Here is a 17285-nt window from a genome sequence, read left to right as displayed (position 1 = left end):
TATGTCCAGCACCCAGCAGTCCAAGGTGACCCACAACCAGGCCAAACAGTAGAGACTAAAACAATTGAGGAAAGGACAGGGTGGCTCCAGGGAATTGACTGGGGTGTCACTCTTGAGCACACCTTCAAAATGAGCTTCTGGCCCCCAGGATGCTTCGCTGGCCTGGGCTGCACAGGTGAGCAGGAGGAGAAAGAGGTGATGACGAAAACTCAGGTCTCTATCCCTCCTCCTAACAGACCCCTGACAAGGCTGCCAAGGCCTTGGCGGTGGGGGTGGCCAGAACTGCTTCTATGCAGACTGAGGTGTATACATGCCCAGTGAGCGAAGGGTGGCCCGAGTGTCCTTCAACCCATGCAGTCTTGCATCTGTTTGTGCGGAGAACAGACCACTCCCATCAAATGAGAGGTCCTGGACTCAGGTCTGCATCTCTTGGGAAAGACCGGAGGTCTGCAGCCAGGAGCTGTGCCACATAACCACCCTAGCTGCCGAGTCCGCAGTGTTCCACGACATTTGGAAGGAGCACCTAGCCGCCGCAGTGCCGTCCGCCACCAGGGTGCTGAATTCATGGGCCAAACACTGTGGAAGGGACTCTCTGAACTTATGGAGGGAGTCCCATAAATTAAAATTCTATCTACCCATGGTTCACCACCCGGAATTGCAGGCTGGCAGTGGACTAAATTTTTCTCCAAAAAGGTCTAATCTTTTGGCCTCTATTTTTGGGAGTTGAGCTGATGTGCCCCTGCTTGTCTTTTTCGTTGGCCGCAGAGAAAACTAACAAGCCCAGAGGTGGGTGGGTATAAAGGTACTCAAACTCTTTGGCTGGGACAAAGTACTTCTTTTCAGCCCTTTTGGAGGTAGGGATGGAAAACAGGGTTTGCCAGAGGGCCTTTGCAATTTTGAGGACCCGGTCATGCACTGGTAGTGCAACACGGACCAGGGTAAAGGCCGAGAGGACACTGAACAAGGTGTCTGCCTGTTTGGCCATCTCCTCCACTTCTACGCCCAAGTTCTTGGCCATCCATTGAAGCAGGGCCTGGTGTTCTTTAAAGTCATCAGGTGGGCTGGCCCGCAAGGGTCCCGTGACCGCCTTGTCCAGAGATGAAGATGATGACTGTACCACTGGGGGAGGCCCTGGGGCATCGTCCCCTGTGGGGGAGGGAGGTTTAAGGGAGCAACTTGTTGCTCTGAGGCAGAGGCAGATGAGCGGTGCAAAGCGGGAATCGTCATGACCGGAACACCCCATGCGCTCCAATAAGGCCACTGTGCTGGCCACTAGCCATGCTGACAAGGTGGCGCCGTCGATGTAGACATGGCCTCAGAAGCCTAATTGCACCAATGGAGTGTGGGTGAGGGGCTGAACTGCCCTTCCGTGCTGGAGGAATTCTAGTTCGGTGACCATGGTGGGGCCGTTGACGCTTGTGTCTGCCTGCTCACCGTCGAACACTGGTGCCTGGAATGAGAGGATCGGTGCTGGTATTGAGGAGATCGGTGCCTGGGTGACTGGAGTTGTGACAGGGAGCGCTCCCATGGGGCAGGTGACCAAGATCTGCACCAAGAGGACGACTGGCTGGAGGACAAACAGCTCCCGGTGGTATGGGGACCGGTGCCCTCCCCCTAGGTGATCCATGTTGAGATGGCAGGGACCACGATTGTGGTAATGGTGACCAAGGGTGATTCCCAGAGGATCTGGGCTGCGACTACAGAATCTGCGGTGCAGAGGAGAAGAGCAATGCCTTGTCTTGGGGGATCAGCAGCACTCCACTGCCCCAAGGAGTCTTAGTAGTTGGCTTGCCCTCATTAGGGAGACTTTGCAGTTTCCTGCAATATGGGCGGAGGCCTCTGGCTCTCTCGGTGCCAAGGAAGCTTGGGAAGGCATGCATGCCATAAGGAGTTTGGGTCCCCTACTGCTCCCAGGAATTGGTGGTGGATCCTTTAAGGGGCTAAGGGAGGCACATACACATGGTTCCTTTGCCCGATGGCCCTTCTTGCCCGGTGCTGGGGACTACGCATCTGTGTTTTCTTTTTGAGCACCAGATATGGGGAGTGGTGCCGGGTGGTGCCAGGGGTGTGCTGCACACTGAGACCGAGATAAGAGGTGAGTCTTGGCAGGATGGCTCAGATGCTGGACAAAGGGTAGCCTCCATGAGGAGAGCCTGCAAACAAATATCCTGCTCTGAGTCCTGGGTCAAAAATATTTTCAGATATGACATTTGTCCTTCACATGTGATTCCCCCAAGCATTTGAGGCAGTTGCTATGGGGATCACTTACAGGCATAGGCCTATTATTGTCCACACATGGCTGAAGCCCCAGAGACCGGGACCATGCCCCATCTGGGGCGAAGTAGGACTCTAACTTCTAACTACACTTAACAGTTACTTGACACTGACTACTATATACAAACTATTTACAAGGCCCGAAGGCTTGAAGTTAGAGGAGACGAAACTGCTAGCCCTTGCTATGCAAGGAAAGGTGCTCTGACCAACCACCACAGGTGGTAAGAAGGAACAGGGAGGGTGTAGAGTCGGCATTGCCTGATATACCAAAGCATGAGCGTGGCACTCAAGGGGGCGCTACAGCTGGCCCTATGGATACCACTAAGGCAAAAATCTCTGACAACCACACACAGGGGCACACGCACATCTAGAATGGAATCAACATAAGCAGCACACTAAGAAGAACCAAGGGCATGTAAAGAAAAAGCTATGCTAAAATGGAGATGCTGTTGACAGTATTTCAGTAATTATCCCCAAACTATGCATTACAAACCCAGATTTGAGTTAAGGTGAAACTTAAAAGAAATCTAAATATTTTAATGTATAGAAACGCACAGTTAAGGAATCCAAAACGATCATAATGCTGCCCTTTTTCACTAGGAGGGTGGTGAAACACTGGAATGCGTTACCTAGGGAGGTGGTGGAATCTCCTTCCTTAGAAGTTTTTAAGGTCAGGCTTGACAAAGCCCTGACTGCGATGATTTAGTTGGGAATTGGTCCTGCTTTGAGCAGGGGGTTGGACTAGATGACCTCCTGAGGTCCCTTCTAACCCTGATATTCTATGATTCTATGCCCTCTACTGACACCATGGGGGACAGAGGAAAATGTGTAAAAAAGCCCCCTATTTTTAAAAATCAGTTTAATCTAGTGTGAGGCCACAAACACTGAAATCTCAATCATAGTTTTATTGTTATTGCATTGCATTACTAAAAGATGGAGTTAAATCTTAGATGTACATTTCTATATCTAAAAATATTTGAATTTCTTTTAAGTTTAACATTGAGATTCCTGGGTTTGCGGAGAATCTACTACACCACTTAAAAAAAAAAAAAAATCTTGCAAACCTTTCCTGAACATATAAGTTCACTGAACAGTCAGAATGTAGTAATGGAAAGGAGAATCATTGCTTATTATGAATGTGAAATTAGTTATTTAAAATGAGAAGAACTCAACCCTGAGGAACCTTGTTAGTCCATACTCTAGAGTTAGACCAGTGGTTCCCAAACTTTAACAGCCTGCAAACCTCTTTCACTAAATTGTGAAATCTCGTGAACCCCCTCCTAAAAATGAGTATTTCCAAGGATTTAAGTTTAAATTTCCTCTGCACTCCACAATCCATGGGGCTTCTGCTGCTGGACCCCCTTGACCGCCCCCATCAACTGAGCTCCACTGAGCTCGGGCTGAAGGTCCTTCTGACTGCTGGGGCTCAGGCTGCCAGCCCCAACTGCCCGGCACCACTATCCTTGGGGCTCGGGCTGCCAGCCCTGTGCGGAGCGCTGGGGTTCGGGCTGCCGGCTGCCCCGCTGACGGGGGCAGGGCTCGGGCTGCTGGCTCCCCCGCTCTCCCTGGGGCTCGGGCTGTCTGCCCTGCAACCGGGTCTCACCTGCTGCCTCCAATGCCCGGGGTCCTCTGGCCGCCATGAGTGAAATTTTTTTGACGAACCCCCTATAACGTTCTACGATCCCCAGTTTGGGAATCACTGAGTTAGACTCAAAGAAGGAGTGGCCTCATGAAGCTATACAGAATTTTGATCACGGTCTGTTGAAATGCTCTACAGCAGAATTTTTCACATGTTGCCCTTTGTACAGAAGTTGGACTACAAACAGACTGTGTGGTGATGTGATTCAGTTTGTTCATATACCTTGTTAACAGTAAATATCTTGGAAAAACCCAAGACATAAACCAGAAATAATGGAGTACATCAGGGTTCTCAACCTTTTTCTCTCTAAGGCCCCCTCGACATACTATAAAAATTCCAGGGTCCAGCAGGGGTCGGGGGCCTCGGGACAGGGCCCTGGGCATGGGCCGTAGTTTGATTTCTATTTCAGGGGCCAGTGGGGCTCAAGCCACCTCCACATGGCGGGGTCTAGGGAGGGAATGCTACCTCCACCCCTGACTCCCCGCAGCAGGCCACCCTTCCTGTCGGGAGGGGTGGGGAGAGAACGAAGGGAACGTGCAACCAAAAATTATAACTCAAAGGTGGGGGGCTCAAAAACTTTGAAAACAGCTTAGGATGCAGGGAAGGGGTAGCATGGGGCTGTGGTGCAGACAGGGGGTAGCTCAGCTTGCAGGGAGGGGGTAGCTAGGGGCTGCGTGCACACAGGTAGTGGCTGTGGGTGCAATCAGGGGAGTGGCTAGGAGCTGTGTGCAGGCGGGGGTAACTCAGGGTGCAGGGAGAGGGATACTAGGGACTGTGTGCAACCCAGGCATAGCTTAGGGTGTAGGGAGGGCATAGCCTCAAGTTGTGGGGAGAGGGGTATTAGGGGCTGCGTGCTGGGAGGATTGCCCTGCGATCCCTGTTCCCGGAGGGGTCTGCCAGACATAGAGCTGGGTCTCCCCACCCAGGGGGCTCTTACCGGCTGCCTCTGAGGGAGCAAAAGGGGCTAGGAGCTGAGGAGCATCATCAGCCTGGTGCACCAGCAGGACCAGAAGGAACTGTGCTGCTGTCTACTCCATGGCACCAGCCACAGCAGGAGCTGTTCCACACTGCCCATCTCTGGCTTCCTGGCTCCGAGCTGGCCGGGGGCAGGGAGAGGAGATTGGGTGGGAGGGGGGAGAGAGAGAGGTGTGGAGCTGCTCCCGAGACTGCTGTGATCTTGTGCTGCAGTTTGGGGGGGGGGGGGGGGGGGGGGTGAGAGGGAAATCCCTCTATGTTCCCGACTCTGCCCATGGGCTCAGGGCTTCTGCTCCACAGGGAGCACCAGGGCTCGGGACTCCGGGATTCAGTCCAGCACCTCCTGGTTTCAGCTCCACAGGGGGCACCAGGGATCTGGGCTTCAGCCATGGGGCCCCTAGAGGAGAACTGCTGGAGTACATTACCAAAATTAGTTTGCAAAATGGCTAAAGAGCTACAACAAAGGGGTAAAGAAATAATCCACATCTGAGCTCAGACAACTGCAGCCAAAAGCCTAAATACTAGCTGAATTGCCATACAAACTTTGGCAATCCCCAAAAATCTATTTAGCTACTTACTGTCAACTGAACATCACTACTGTAACACTTAATATCAGGAAATGCCAACTCCCTTGTGAGGAAAGACTAAATCTGTCTACATATTAAATTTCCTTTTTAGAATTATTAAAATCGTAAGTAAAAAGAAATCTTCCAACCCTAATTTCTAAGTTGAACTCTTATTCTTACAACTAATACTGTTTGTAGATTTCAAAGTTTATGGAATTCCACTTGTTCTCTTTACTGTACCCACTAGAATCCAACACGTAAGATAGACAGTGTGATGCTGACACACCAGGTACCAACTCATGCCAAAGCCTCAGGCCTCACTGAACACTGACAAAAACATAACTGGAAACTAGTCTGTCTTACCTGTGTGTTAGTATTGTTAAGATAAATATTAAGAGCTGTAAGAATGTGTTTGGTGTCTAGACATTATGATTAGTGTAGGATGCTGCATATACAAATCTCACTTTTAACCTCTATTGTGCATGGTATAAAGTTATGAGCGTTTGCATTGTAAACCTGTGTAATCGTGTAACTCACCAAACAGGAAAAGAAGCATTAATTAATGTGAAGTGTTCATCCTGCACACAAGATGGCCCATTGAAGGCAAATGAGGAACTGTGTAGCATCAAAGGGCAGAGACCTTGTTGACTACATTCCTCACTCCCTCCAGGAAGAGGAGACCTGCACATGAACTTATCCCATCAGCTTGGATTCTGGGGTGAAGGGATAAAAATCCCTGACAAAGAGAAACTGGGATCTTTATAATGTCTGGACTCCGAGGGGCAAAGATTAACAAACATAAGCAAGAAATCCTCATGCTGCTTGGCATGGGGCACCCCTGAAGGATATACAGAGCTGCTTATTTTAGAAGCTTATATTACCTTTTTAAATCTAAAACTGTAACTCGTGTGTGTGTGTATGTTTCCTGTTTTAATCTTGTGAATAACTCATTTCTTTTCTTAGTTAATGAATCTTTAGTTAGTATATTACAGTATTGGCTACAAGCATTGTCTTTGGTTTAAGATAGGAGTACAATTGACCTGGAATACGTGACTGGTGCTTTGGGACTGGGAGTAACCTGAATATTGTCGTCATTATTGGTGTAAAGTGACCATCTACCACACAGTTCAGCACATCTGGGTGGCAAGACAGACTGGAATGCCCAAGGGAACTGTCTGTGACTCCATGGTAAGACTGTTATAGTACTTTAGAAGTTCACATTTGTCATTTGGTTGATGAAATCTAATTACAGAACATACAACATGTTTGGGGTTTCTGCCTTGCTTTTAGACAGTCTTCCCTGAGGCTGCCACTCATAGGCCTGGGCCATTCCAGACAGCGTGATGTACAGTATCCTAGTTTATTCAGTAAAGACCCGGTTTTCTGGTGGCACCTGCTGCCCTGACATATTGTACTAAAACACAGGTTTTTGTCCCAGTTTCCATATAATTGTTTAACTGCCTCACTGGCATTCTTCCATCAGCTGGCCTCACCAACCTTATATTAATAACTCAAGTTTCTACCACCTCTGGAGGAGACTTGAAAAGGCATAAAGAGGAGACAGACACCCAATGAGAGTTGAGTGTCTAACTCCACTTGTGCCTTGTCAATTTCTCTATTGAATTGTCTGTGCGATAGAGCGAAATATTTGAGCTTACAAACCTGTCTGCATCATAAAGAAAAGAAACCCTAGCTGATCTTATCTCAACTCTCATTAGTACTCCATCAGAGAGAGAATTGGATGAGACTTTCTAAGGTCCACCTACTCTGATTCTTGAAGCTGGGGGTAAGGGGGAGGGGCCTGGGGGTGTGTGTGTTTTAATTAACAGTATGCTTCCACAAACTTACATTTTTTTAAATCTGGCACCAAGTAGTTTAAGGTTACAATAGCAACCCAACTGTGTCCAGATCAGATCAGAAAGTCTTCTTCATATTTAAAATGTTTTTCATTATACAGGCAACAATTTCAATCAAGATGAGGGTTGTTAGATGGATAATTTCATGGATTAAAACTACCCCAAGAAGAAACATTTTTCAAGTGTTCCAGATCTGTAGGACATAACCAAATCTTGGGGTAGTTATTCCCAATTATCTATCCACTAGGACATTGTTTTCTATTTCATGCCAATTATGTATTCAGGATCATTCAAATGAACAAAGCTGAGTAGAAGTGCCTACGTAGAAGTGACTTGGTTCTCTTTTAGGCCTGCCATCTGCTACTTGCAATCCAATCCGTCTGTGCTGACCAATTCAATATGGTCATGCTTTGCCTCATACCCCAAACTCTTTTCTCTAGTATACCTAATTCCTCTCAAAATTTTGCTCTCTTCTCCAGCTCCTCCCTCTGGCTACACACATATGATTCAATGCTTGCTTACATGCCATGCAGCAGAATTGCTACAAATCTTGAAATCTGTATAAATTAAAATTAAACTTTTGTGACAGTTTAAGCATGCTACATCTTCCCCTCTGATCCCCTGAAATATTTTACATTGCTAAACTATTTGTAACTCCTCCTTCCAAGTTTTATATTTTGTATGGAGCTGTTACCAATACCTTTCTTCCCTAATAATTTTTTTAAACGCCATCAGTTTTTAAGCAAGTTTGTTAAGAATGACCGTACTTGTTTCACAAAAGGCATCTCCCCTTGCAATGATTCAAGAGTTAAGTATAACTTTTCCCTCAAAATCTGCAAAAACTTCATCAGCTCTTGGTTCCTCCTTTGCAAAATTCTTGGCCAGGGACAAATTAACTTAGATTCAAAACAGCTACTCACTACATGACAGCAGAAATTTTTATCACTTTCCATATATTTTTATGTATTAGATATAAACCATTTCCACAATTCCCTCAAACAGCTTTCTCCCCAGGGTCCTGCCCCACAAGCAACTGGGAGGTCACCAGGACTGGGAAGCGAGGGTCTCAGTTAACCCATGTTCCTGCTGTTTGAGATGCTGAAAGCTGTCACTGCAACAATAAAATTTGGAATAGCTGCAGTTCATGTGAACAATCTCACTGGTGCATTAGCACCTTATACTGCTATAAGACAAGCCAAATGTAAGAAAAGAGCCAAAGATAAATTCAAAGCCATTTAAAAACAAACAAACAAAAACGAATACCAAATCCCTCTCCCCTCCCCCAAACAAAATCCCACTAATTTGCAGGAATCCAACCTTATTTTTGCCAATTTCCCATTAGATTTCTAGTGTCCCTGCTTATCCCCAGGGAGTAACCAAGACACACAGCATCCTGACATTACCCAAAGGTAAAACACAAAGATCAGAATTTGTCATATTTGTGATCCATGTACATTTCTGAGGACTAACTTGTTTTTTAAAATCTATAAAATGTAATTAGTAGAAACATATCCTCACCACTTTGTACCCCGTATCTGTTTTGCATGCTTTTCTCCCTGAAAACATTAGGATTCCTTGCCAGGACAGCCTGCAGCAAGACTGGTATATCTCCCTCTGGATCATCGCTGCCAAGGTTATCTTTCAATTCTCTGGGATTGAAGAGATAAGCAAACAAAAGAAAGTGAAATTTTTCAAAATATCGGAGGCTACAGGTAAAAGCCACAGACCTGCTCAACAATAAATAGAAAGACGTCTAAAATGTTGTCCCTCTGCTTCTCAATTTGAGATTCTTATTCTTTTTTTCAGCACAATGGAGGGAAAGTATTTGTATCTGTCTTCATATTAATAATTTCCCCACTATTACCAGTTAGACTAATGATACAACTTCCCATGTTCACTCAGAGCCTCATCTTCTCCATAGCAGAACAATGCACTAATGGCAAAGCCACCAAGGAAGTGTCATTTTAAGGGTAAGAGTGTGTGTGTGTGTGTGTAAATCAATCAACCAATCAATCAAACCTCATTTCTATCACACTCAGGTCTGAGCTAACAATTTAAGCATCCTTCCTGTTTAATCCGGCAATTGCCATATCCTTGACAGGACAGGATTGTCTGTCACTCACCCATGGGAGTTATAGAATTTTCTTTAAGATGTTCCTGTGTTTACAATCCCTCCCCCCAGCCTTGAGGGCTTTTTTTAAATATTGGTTTATCTTGGGCGATTGGCTTCACACTCAACCATAGTAAATTACTAGAACATTTGGAAGCAGTGTAGGTGGCAAAGCCCCAAAGACAAGCCAATTCACGAGACAGAAAAAAAGCTCAGGAAGCATACTTGACAAACAGTTTGAAAATTCTGAGTACAGGAGCCAATCAAAGCAGATGAATTATAAGAGCCAGAGTAGAAACAGAAGCATATTCATAGCAGTGTTAGAGAAATAAATGTGCAGCAATTATGCAAATTCCTGTACAATCATTGACTAATAATGAATGCAGGCCAGAGTACAGGAATGTTACAGGGTGTCTGATCCCTATAAACAAAGCAGGTCGAGCTACTTTGTCCCAATACAGGTGCTCCATTTGGCCAATTAAGTGGAGGGTAGGGAGCAGCACCTGGGGATATAATGGATCAGGGAGAATCTGAGAAGGAGCAGGTCCTTGAAAGAAGCTGGAGGAGGACTCAAGGGAAAGGCTCAAAGCAGGAGAACAACAGAGGGGTTTGCTGGCTGGCCTTCCCAAGCTTGAGAGCCAAGGCCAGAGGGCTGCAGGCACAGAAGCAGCAGAGGGAGTTGCCTGCTTACTTGCCAACTGGAGCCAAGGCAGGGAAACAGCAAAGGGGCTTACCCATTAGCCTGTCTGAGATGAGAACGAAATAAGGGGAGTGATGGATGCTCCCTTGGTGAGGATGAATTCCCAGCAGAGAGACCATGGGGGCTCCCACTGGGAAGAGTAGGGTCATATGCCAACTGGAAGGGCTTAGGTAGATGTCCTGACAGGACAGGATAGGACTGAAGAAAAGTGGTGGTGGAAGATGCTGAAGTGTAGTATGTGCCATGTCAATGCATTAGTTGGTGGGGGATTTTAAGGACTATATGCAGTGGGGGGTTATAAATGGACTATGTTTTAGGACTTTTATTATGGATTACTTGCGTGATATTTTTGAAATAAATAGGTCCCAAGGAAGAGCATAACTGAATCAGGAAACAACTTAGCAGCCCAAGAGGGGAACTGGGATAGTAAACTTGGCATTAGGGCACCCAGGGATGAGGAGGAGTTGTTGACAAGAGATATGAAAAACAGTATACAAATGATACACCCACAACATATAAAATTGCAAGTAACAACATATCTGGAGGAAAATCTACAGTTATTAATATGTAATTGTCCAGTAACCTTGCACTTTGATTAGGTAAAATTATTTAATGGTGTTCTAATACAAATTGGTACTGCGGTACACAAACTTGACAAAGTACTTGCATATTTTCAATTTTAATAAATAAAACCACTTCTTATACCTATTTTTGCTAATTTTAATCTCACAAAGAAGAAACAAGTTATTCTGACACTTTGGTATAAAGAAATACAAAGTACATACATGTGATCTGTAGACACCTGGTTGAGGCTGTGTACAAGTTGTGAAACCAGATTTTCATCCCTGCAGGCCAGAAGGCAGTTTACCTCTTCTGCTATCCGTCCATTAAAGAGCAGGCTTTTTGTAGTTGTAGCAGGTAAAGGTGATGGAAGAGGCAGCTGGTTCAAAACTGCATTAGAAGAAAAAAGTAACTCAAATTATTCCACTGAAAATTAACCAATAGACCTGCATCAGTTTATTCTCTCACATTCTTAAAAAAGAAACACAGTAAGTTTGAAACAAATTGAAGATCTCTGAGTTTCTCCTTACATCAAAAAAATCTGGAATCATATTTTAAACCAAAAAATTGAATTTGGTCAACTCCACAGATTACATTATAGGATTATTTTTTAAACTAAAGACATCATCTGACAATGCTTTCTTTTTCCAAAAAAAATTGTTTCTAATAAATCAGAAAACACAATTAATATATTAGAACAATTTAGCCTTGGAGCTGAATCAACTATTAAAAAGGGAGAAAAAATAAAAAACAATAGTCGCACATCATTCAGTGACTGTGTACAGCCTTTGCTTAAAATTTCTTGTTTCATCTGCAAATTGCAGTGGCATGGATCAAATGTTCAATGTTACTTGTTTCCAAGATGAACTGATCTCAAATCAATGTGATTTGAAGAAATCTTGATTAAATTAATTATGTTAATCTTGATTTGCATTTCTACTTGTTATTTTCATAAAGGACAGTCCCTTTTCACTGACTGATACAACCACTAAAACATGTTAATTTGCAATTAAATGTAGCCTTTGAACTAAATTTGGTACTTTTTGTTAACCAGAAGGATATGGCATATCTATATAGAGTTATTTCTGCAATTATATATCTTAACATACCTTTATTCAGATTTTCAATTTTCACATATTTTATGTTAAGAAGAAATGTATTTATCTTTTTCTACCAAATTAATCTTTTACTCATGATTTTGCATCAAGCTGGTTTTGGATGGAAATTTGAATTCCATCAAAAATGCACAAACACAGTATTTTAAAATGTTTTTGTTATTAGTTTAATAAACTATCTTAAATACACTGAATAAATTAAAAAGACCATCAAAACATATTTTCCATTTAAAATAAACTCATTTATTAAGAACAGTGTCTAATCACCATGTTCTTCAAGTTATTAGAATTAATGGACCTCCTCCTCTCCCATCTCATTTTTATTCATATACTGGAAGAGGAAAAACAAGCTCTCCTGCTTTTTTAATTTCCAATTGGTGTCTCAACTTTGAACAAAACTAGACCAAATGAAGAAAAATTCTGTCTGCATGTGCAGAAAAGGATACTGCCATCAGAAGCTGGTTTAGCACTTCAACAAACTCTGGTTCCAGGTGGTCAGCCAGTGACTTCCACGGTTCAATTGTTTAACTTTCTGTAACACTTCAACAGCAAACATGTACTGCTTGAATGGTTCACCAGCCCTGAAATTTATTATGGTTGGCATGACTGATGGATGATTATTAGATGTTCATGTCATAGCAGCATCTTCCAGTTCAGTAGTTGGGCATCTATACTCTGGAACTTTCTCTATTGAGAATATTGGCAAGAAAATGAGGTAGGGTGAATTTTGATCCATCTGCTTCTTCACAGCATTCAATTTAACTCTGCTATTGGATATTTTCTTCTGCGGTGTTCCTTGGAATTTCTTTCCAAATTTCAACAGCATCAGCAATAGAACAGCTATTGTTTTGCACTTCGTCCAAAGCTATGGAAATAGGTTTCAGAATATTCAGCATAGCTTCTGTGTTTCTCTTTAGTCCAACGTTGACTACTTGGGCTATGATAGTCCATCTATTTTGTCATGATATTCTTCTCAAATTTCCAGTTTTTAATTAACAGCTCAAAATAATCAACCACTGAATTCCATCATGCATCTTTGGGGAGAATTAGTTTTGATCCTGTGTCTCTTCAGTGAAGTTGAAGCAAAACCATTGTTACAGAAGCTTTTCATAATTTCAACAACATTTTCCATTATTGTTAGAGTACTTAAACCTTTGGCTAAAAGATATAACATATAGGTGCAGTGCTTATTTGATGTAAGTTTCAAGTTCACTTCATTATCCATTTATAGGATTTATTCTCATCTCAATTTCAGCATATCTAATTTATTTTTAAAAATTTACTCTAGTAAACTTAACATAGTTTATCATAATTTCAAATTTAATTTTAAACACATTTAGGTTTTAAAATAAACTAAAAATACTGAACAAAAATGTAGAAAAAGTACAACAAAAAACTAAATAAAAAAGTACTTACGGTCTGTGAGACTAGCAATCCCTGCAAGAGTAGTGATGGGAACATGAGGCATATCCCCATTCATCCTGAAGCTCTGGGATGAGTGCCTACACAGATGTTTTAGTTCAGGTGCCAGCTACCATTTCTTTCCATCTCCCAAGCACTAAAAAAGCAAACAAAAACCAAATAAGCAAAAATTCAATTTGCTTAAAGCTACTTGGAATTCAAAAGGATTACCAAGTTACAATGAAGCACAAACAGTTTATATCATCCTTAGTGCACTTGTCTATTTCACAAAGAACAATTTTATTAATAAACAGTAAAGAAACAGTGGTATAAAGGGTAGGAAGCCACAAATGAATCTCATCAATATTGGCTTCAACAATTAACATGTGAGCTTATTCAAATGACAGAACAGTGATCAAAAAGGCATGCTTCTCCTAAGGATTTTATTACTAGGGAAACTGCTGCTCAATTTATACACTAGCAAGCAAACTGTCAATATTTCATTCACCGATATTCTTTTAAGTATCAAACATTTGATGCATAAAAAGTGTTATACCTGATCTTGTGAACAAATGACCTAAGAGGCCTGTAATTGAAAGATTAGTGAAAAAAAAATCTGTTCACTTTGCACTTGACAGCACTTTATGCCTAGTTAGTTTAAGTATTTACTCTGTATAGTCAGTTTTCAATTTGTGCGGATCTTCCAGACAATAACAGGGTAAAGCAACATTACAAAACAGGAAAGTGTGATGTATAACTACTAAAATTAGCAGGGGAACCAAGGGCAGATACAGCACCTTAATGTAATTACAAATGAAAAGTTCAGGCCTAAATACTGTTCTGCGAAAGCACATATTCTCTTTAAGTTGAAAACTTCTCCTTGGCAGATCTGTGGTAATGTCTAAGGAACTTCTATGCAATTATATTTGGTAACATTAGGAGGATAGCTCAATGGATTAGTAAAATCTTTCACTTCTAGGTCACTGCATCAAATCTAATTCAGATTGGTAAATACTGAAAGTTATCACCTGAATGCTGTTTGGAGCCTTACATGAAATGAGTTAGTTGTCACAGATGAGGTTGTAGAAAGGTGTCCACTAGTTTGAAATAAAACAAAAAACCCCAAACCATCACTCTAGACATATCTTGACAATATAAGCATAGACCCCAAAGATTCACTGGGAATGGAAAGTAAGCTATACTCATAGCTCTAGAAATAGTGCCTTCAGGTCTGGGTTCAGGCATTTTGCAGGATAGCGGGGGAAGCCTGTACACACACACATACTCACTCTCTCTCTGCGTATTTTATAAATTAATAGAAACCATCTTCAGAGATATCAATCCAGCACTAAAGGACACTAGTCCAGTTTACACTTAAAAAACCCATTGTTAAGCTGTTTATCAATGCAGTGAATTCTTTATAACAGCAGCAACCCTAAGCATTCAAGTTTGTCAATATTTACATATAAACCACCCCAAAAACAGAACCTGCAACTGGATGTTACAACTGACATCTGGATTAAATAGTCTGTTTGAAATGTAGTTCTCCAATGAAAAGAAATTACATAAAAGTGGCACCTTCTTACTCACATGTACCCAGTTACATCTGCTTGTTTCAGGCCTAGTCTATACAGTTTTTATGCTGGTATAACTGTTTCAGTTAGGGTTGTGATTTTTTTTTTAATTGAAATAGTTATACTAGTACAAACAATAGTGTAAACACAATTATATCTGTATAAAGGTGTCTTATACTGGTATATCTTATTCCCCTTCTTGTACAGGAATAACTTATACCAATATAGGCACCTTTATAGCAGTCTAGCTGTACCCATAGTAGGGATATTATTTCACTTTAACTATACAGTATAGTTAAAGCCGTACAACTTTTGTGTTTAGACCAGTCCTTATTAACTAAATCAGTGGTTCCCAAACTTTTGTACTAGTGACCCCTTTCACATAGCAAGCCTCAGAATGTGACCCCCCCCTTAAAAATTAAAAACACTTTTAAATACATTTAACACCATTATAAATGCTGGAGGCAAAGTGGGGTTCGGGGTGAAGGCTGACAGCTCGTGACACCCCACATAATAACCTCATAACCCACCAAGGGGTCCCAACCCCCAATTTGAGAACCCCTGAACGAAAGGGTTCTCGATGGTTCATGCACACGAGCTACACAGAGCCATCATAGTTATGACAGGGGAGAGTTGGAGTCTACTCCTCTTATAACAACAAAATTGCCTGAGTTCCAAGGAGCTACAACTTTACAGTTCCACTAGAGACAAGAGCATAATCTGGATACATTAGAAGGACAGATTCCAGCTTGACTCTCAGATCCCAGATTGAGTTGAAGGACTTGCAATTAGAAAATAAACAATCTTTCTGTTGGTAAATTGAATACATCTGATGTGGATCCAAGAATTTATTAAAAACTAGCATTCTGAACTTTTCTAGTTCTTTACGATGTATACAAAGCAGCCTAGAAAAGATTGGGAATTTTTACTGATGATTTCATACTCATCAAGGTTGTCAACTCTGGTTTGTCCTAGTTTTGCTGAAGGAATTTGAAGAGGTCTCTGGAATGTTTATTGGGAACATGAATATTTTAACTAAGACTTCTTTTTATACAAATGTTATTCATTTATTGAAATTTTTTAAAAGATGTTTATAAAAACAAAAATAAAGTTTAAAAAAGTGACCAAAAATCCCTTTCCTTCTCAACTCCTCAAATATAACTTTGACACTTGCAATGCCACCATATCACTACTTCTCTACAGTCTTCAAGTTAACAAGCCCTGAATTTCAATCAATCAATCAATCAATCGAGTCAGTGCCTCTCCCCAATCCTTGAACATTTGAGACCTTCTCCTGTATTGTAAAAGGGCACAAGCCCATTATTAAAACTCTGCAGGTCTCCCTTAAGAGGGTGGAACAAATAAATTCTAAAATTTAAAGACTATACTTTAAAAGTTACATATAAAACAGCTAAGTCTATTAAGTATGAAAGAAGAGAAGGTTAATCACCCTGTGCGGTAACTGAGGTTCTTGGAGGTGGCTGTCCCTCTAGGTGCTCCACTTTAGGTGAATCTGTACCCCTCTGCTTGTAATTGGAGATTTTTAGTAGTGGTGCCTGGTTGGATCGCAGTGCTATCTCCATCTCGCACTGCCTCAGGCAGTTACATAGCACTGTGAGACCAATCCCCCACCCCCTCAGTTCCTTCTCCACTGCAGTCTCGAGAGTGAAAAAACTCCGTAGTAGAGGGGAAGAGGGAGGGTAGTGGAGCTCCCACAGGGACAACTATCTTGAAGAACCTCAATTACTGCACAGGGTGAATAAGCTTCTTTTCTTCTTCAAGGAGTGTCCTGTAGGCACTCCGCTTTAGATGACTGTAGAGCAGTGCCCCTCAGTGGAAGAGAAGGGAAGGGCTTCAGAGTGGATGATAAAAACCGTAAGTCCGAATAGAGCATCAAATGATGAGTGCTGCTCTATGGCATAATGCTGTATGAACATATGGGCTGACGCCCAGGTTGCTGCTCTGCAGATGTCCATAACTGGCACATTGTTGAGGAAGGCTATCCATGTAGAGCATGCTCTGGTGGAGTGTGTGTGGGTTCCCAGTGTTGTAGTGGTGGTGGGGGGTTGTAGTGTTGCTGACAATAACAAATTAGAAAATAGTGGAAGTAGAAACCCTTCCCTCTGTGTTGTGTTGGTACTGGTTCTACTGAGTCCAGGTGTATGAGATGGTTTACCTCCTATTATAGTAGGTGTTTGTGAGAAGGGTCCCTGAAGAGGGAGGTAAATTGGATGGAATAATCAGTCTCAATGATTTCTTGGACCCATTTGTCTGACGTGATGGTCAGCCAAACTGGGTGGAATGGGGTCAGACGGTCTCAAACGGATGAGTGGTTGTGGATGGTTCCAGCAATTGAAATTGTGGGAAGTATCTCAGGTCCTCAACCAAACCCTAAAAATTGTTGTTTGGGGGAGGTTGTTGATACATCGAGAGCTGAGAAGCGAGTGATCTCCTTCTAGAGGGTCCCTGCCTCTGCCAGTCATACTGCCTCTGAGGTTGGATGTAGGGTACGGC

At 42.5% G+C, this 17285-nt stretch overlaps 1 protein-coding gene across 10 annotated transcripts in view; it reads right to left on the bottom strand.

Annotated features, from left to right (window-relative positions):
• NIPBL (NIPBL cohesin loading factor) overlaps window positions 1-17285 on the bottom strand; it is a 296589-nt gene that overhangs the window by 163422 nt on the left and 115882 nt on the right. For all 10 annotated transcript variants that reach the window (XM_037902677.2, XM_037902676.2, XM_007065740.4 and 7 more), the window contains exons 2-4: window positions 13213-13354; window positions 10906-11071; window positions 8829-8959 (exon numbers count right to left, since the gene is read on the bottom strand). In XM_037902677.2, the coding sequence (XP_037758605.1) occupies window positions 8829-8959; window positions 10906-11071; window positions 13213-13276 (361 nt within the window). In that variant the 5' untranslated portion in view covers window positions 13277-13354. The remainder of the gene's footprint in view (window positions 1-8828; window positions 8960-10905; window positions 11072-13212; window positions 13355-17285) is intronic.

The sequence above is a fragment of the Chelonia mydas genome, chromosome 5 (genome assembly GCF_015237465.2).
Source record: "Chelonia mydas isolate rCheMyd1 chromosome 5, rCheMyd1.pri.v2, whole genome shotgun sequence".
NCBI lineage: Eukaryota > Metazoa > Chordata > Testudines > Cheloniidae > Chelonia > Chelonia mydas.
Note: the sequence above shows the minus strand (reverse complement) of the source record. Positions and strands in the feature narration are given on the sequence as shown.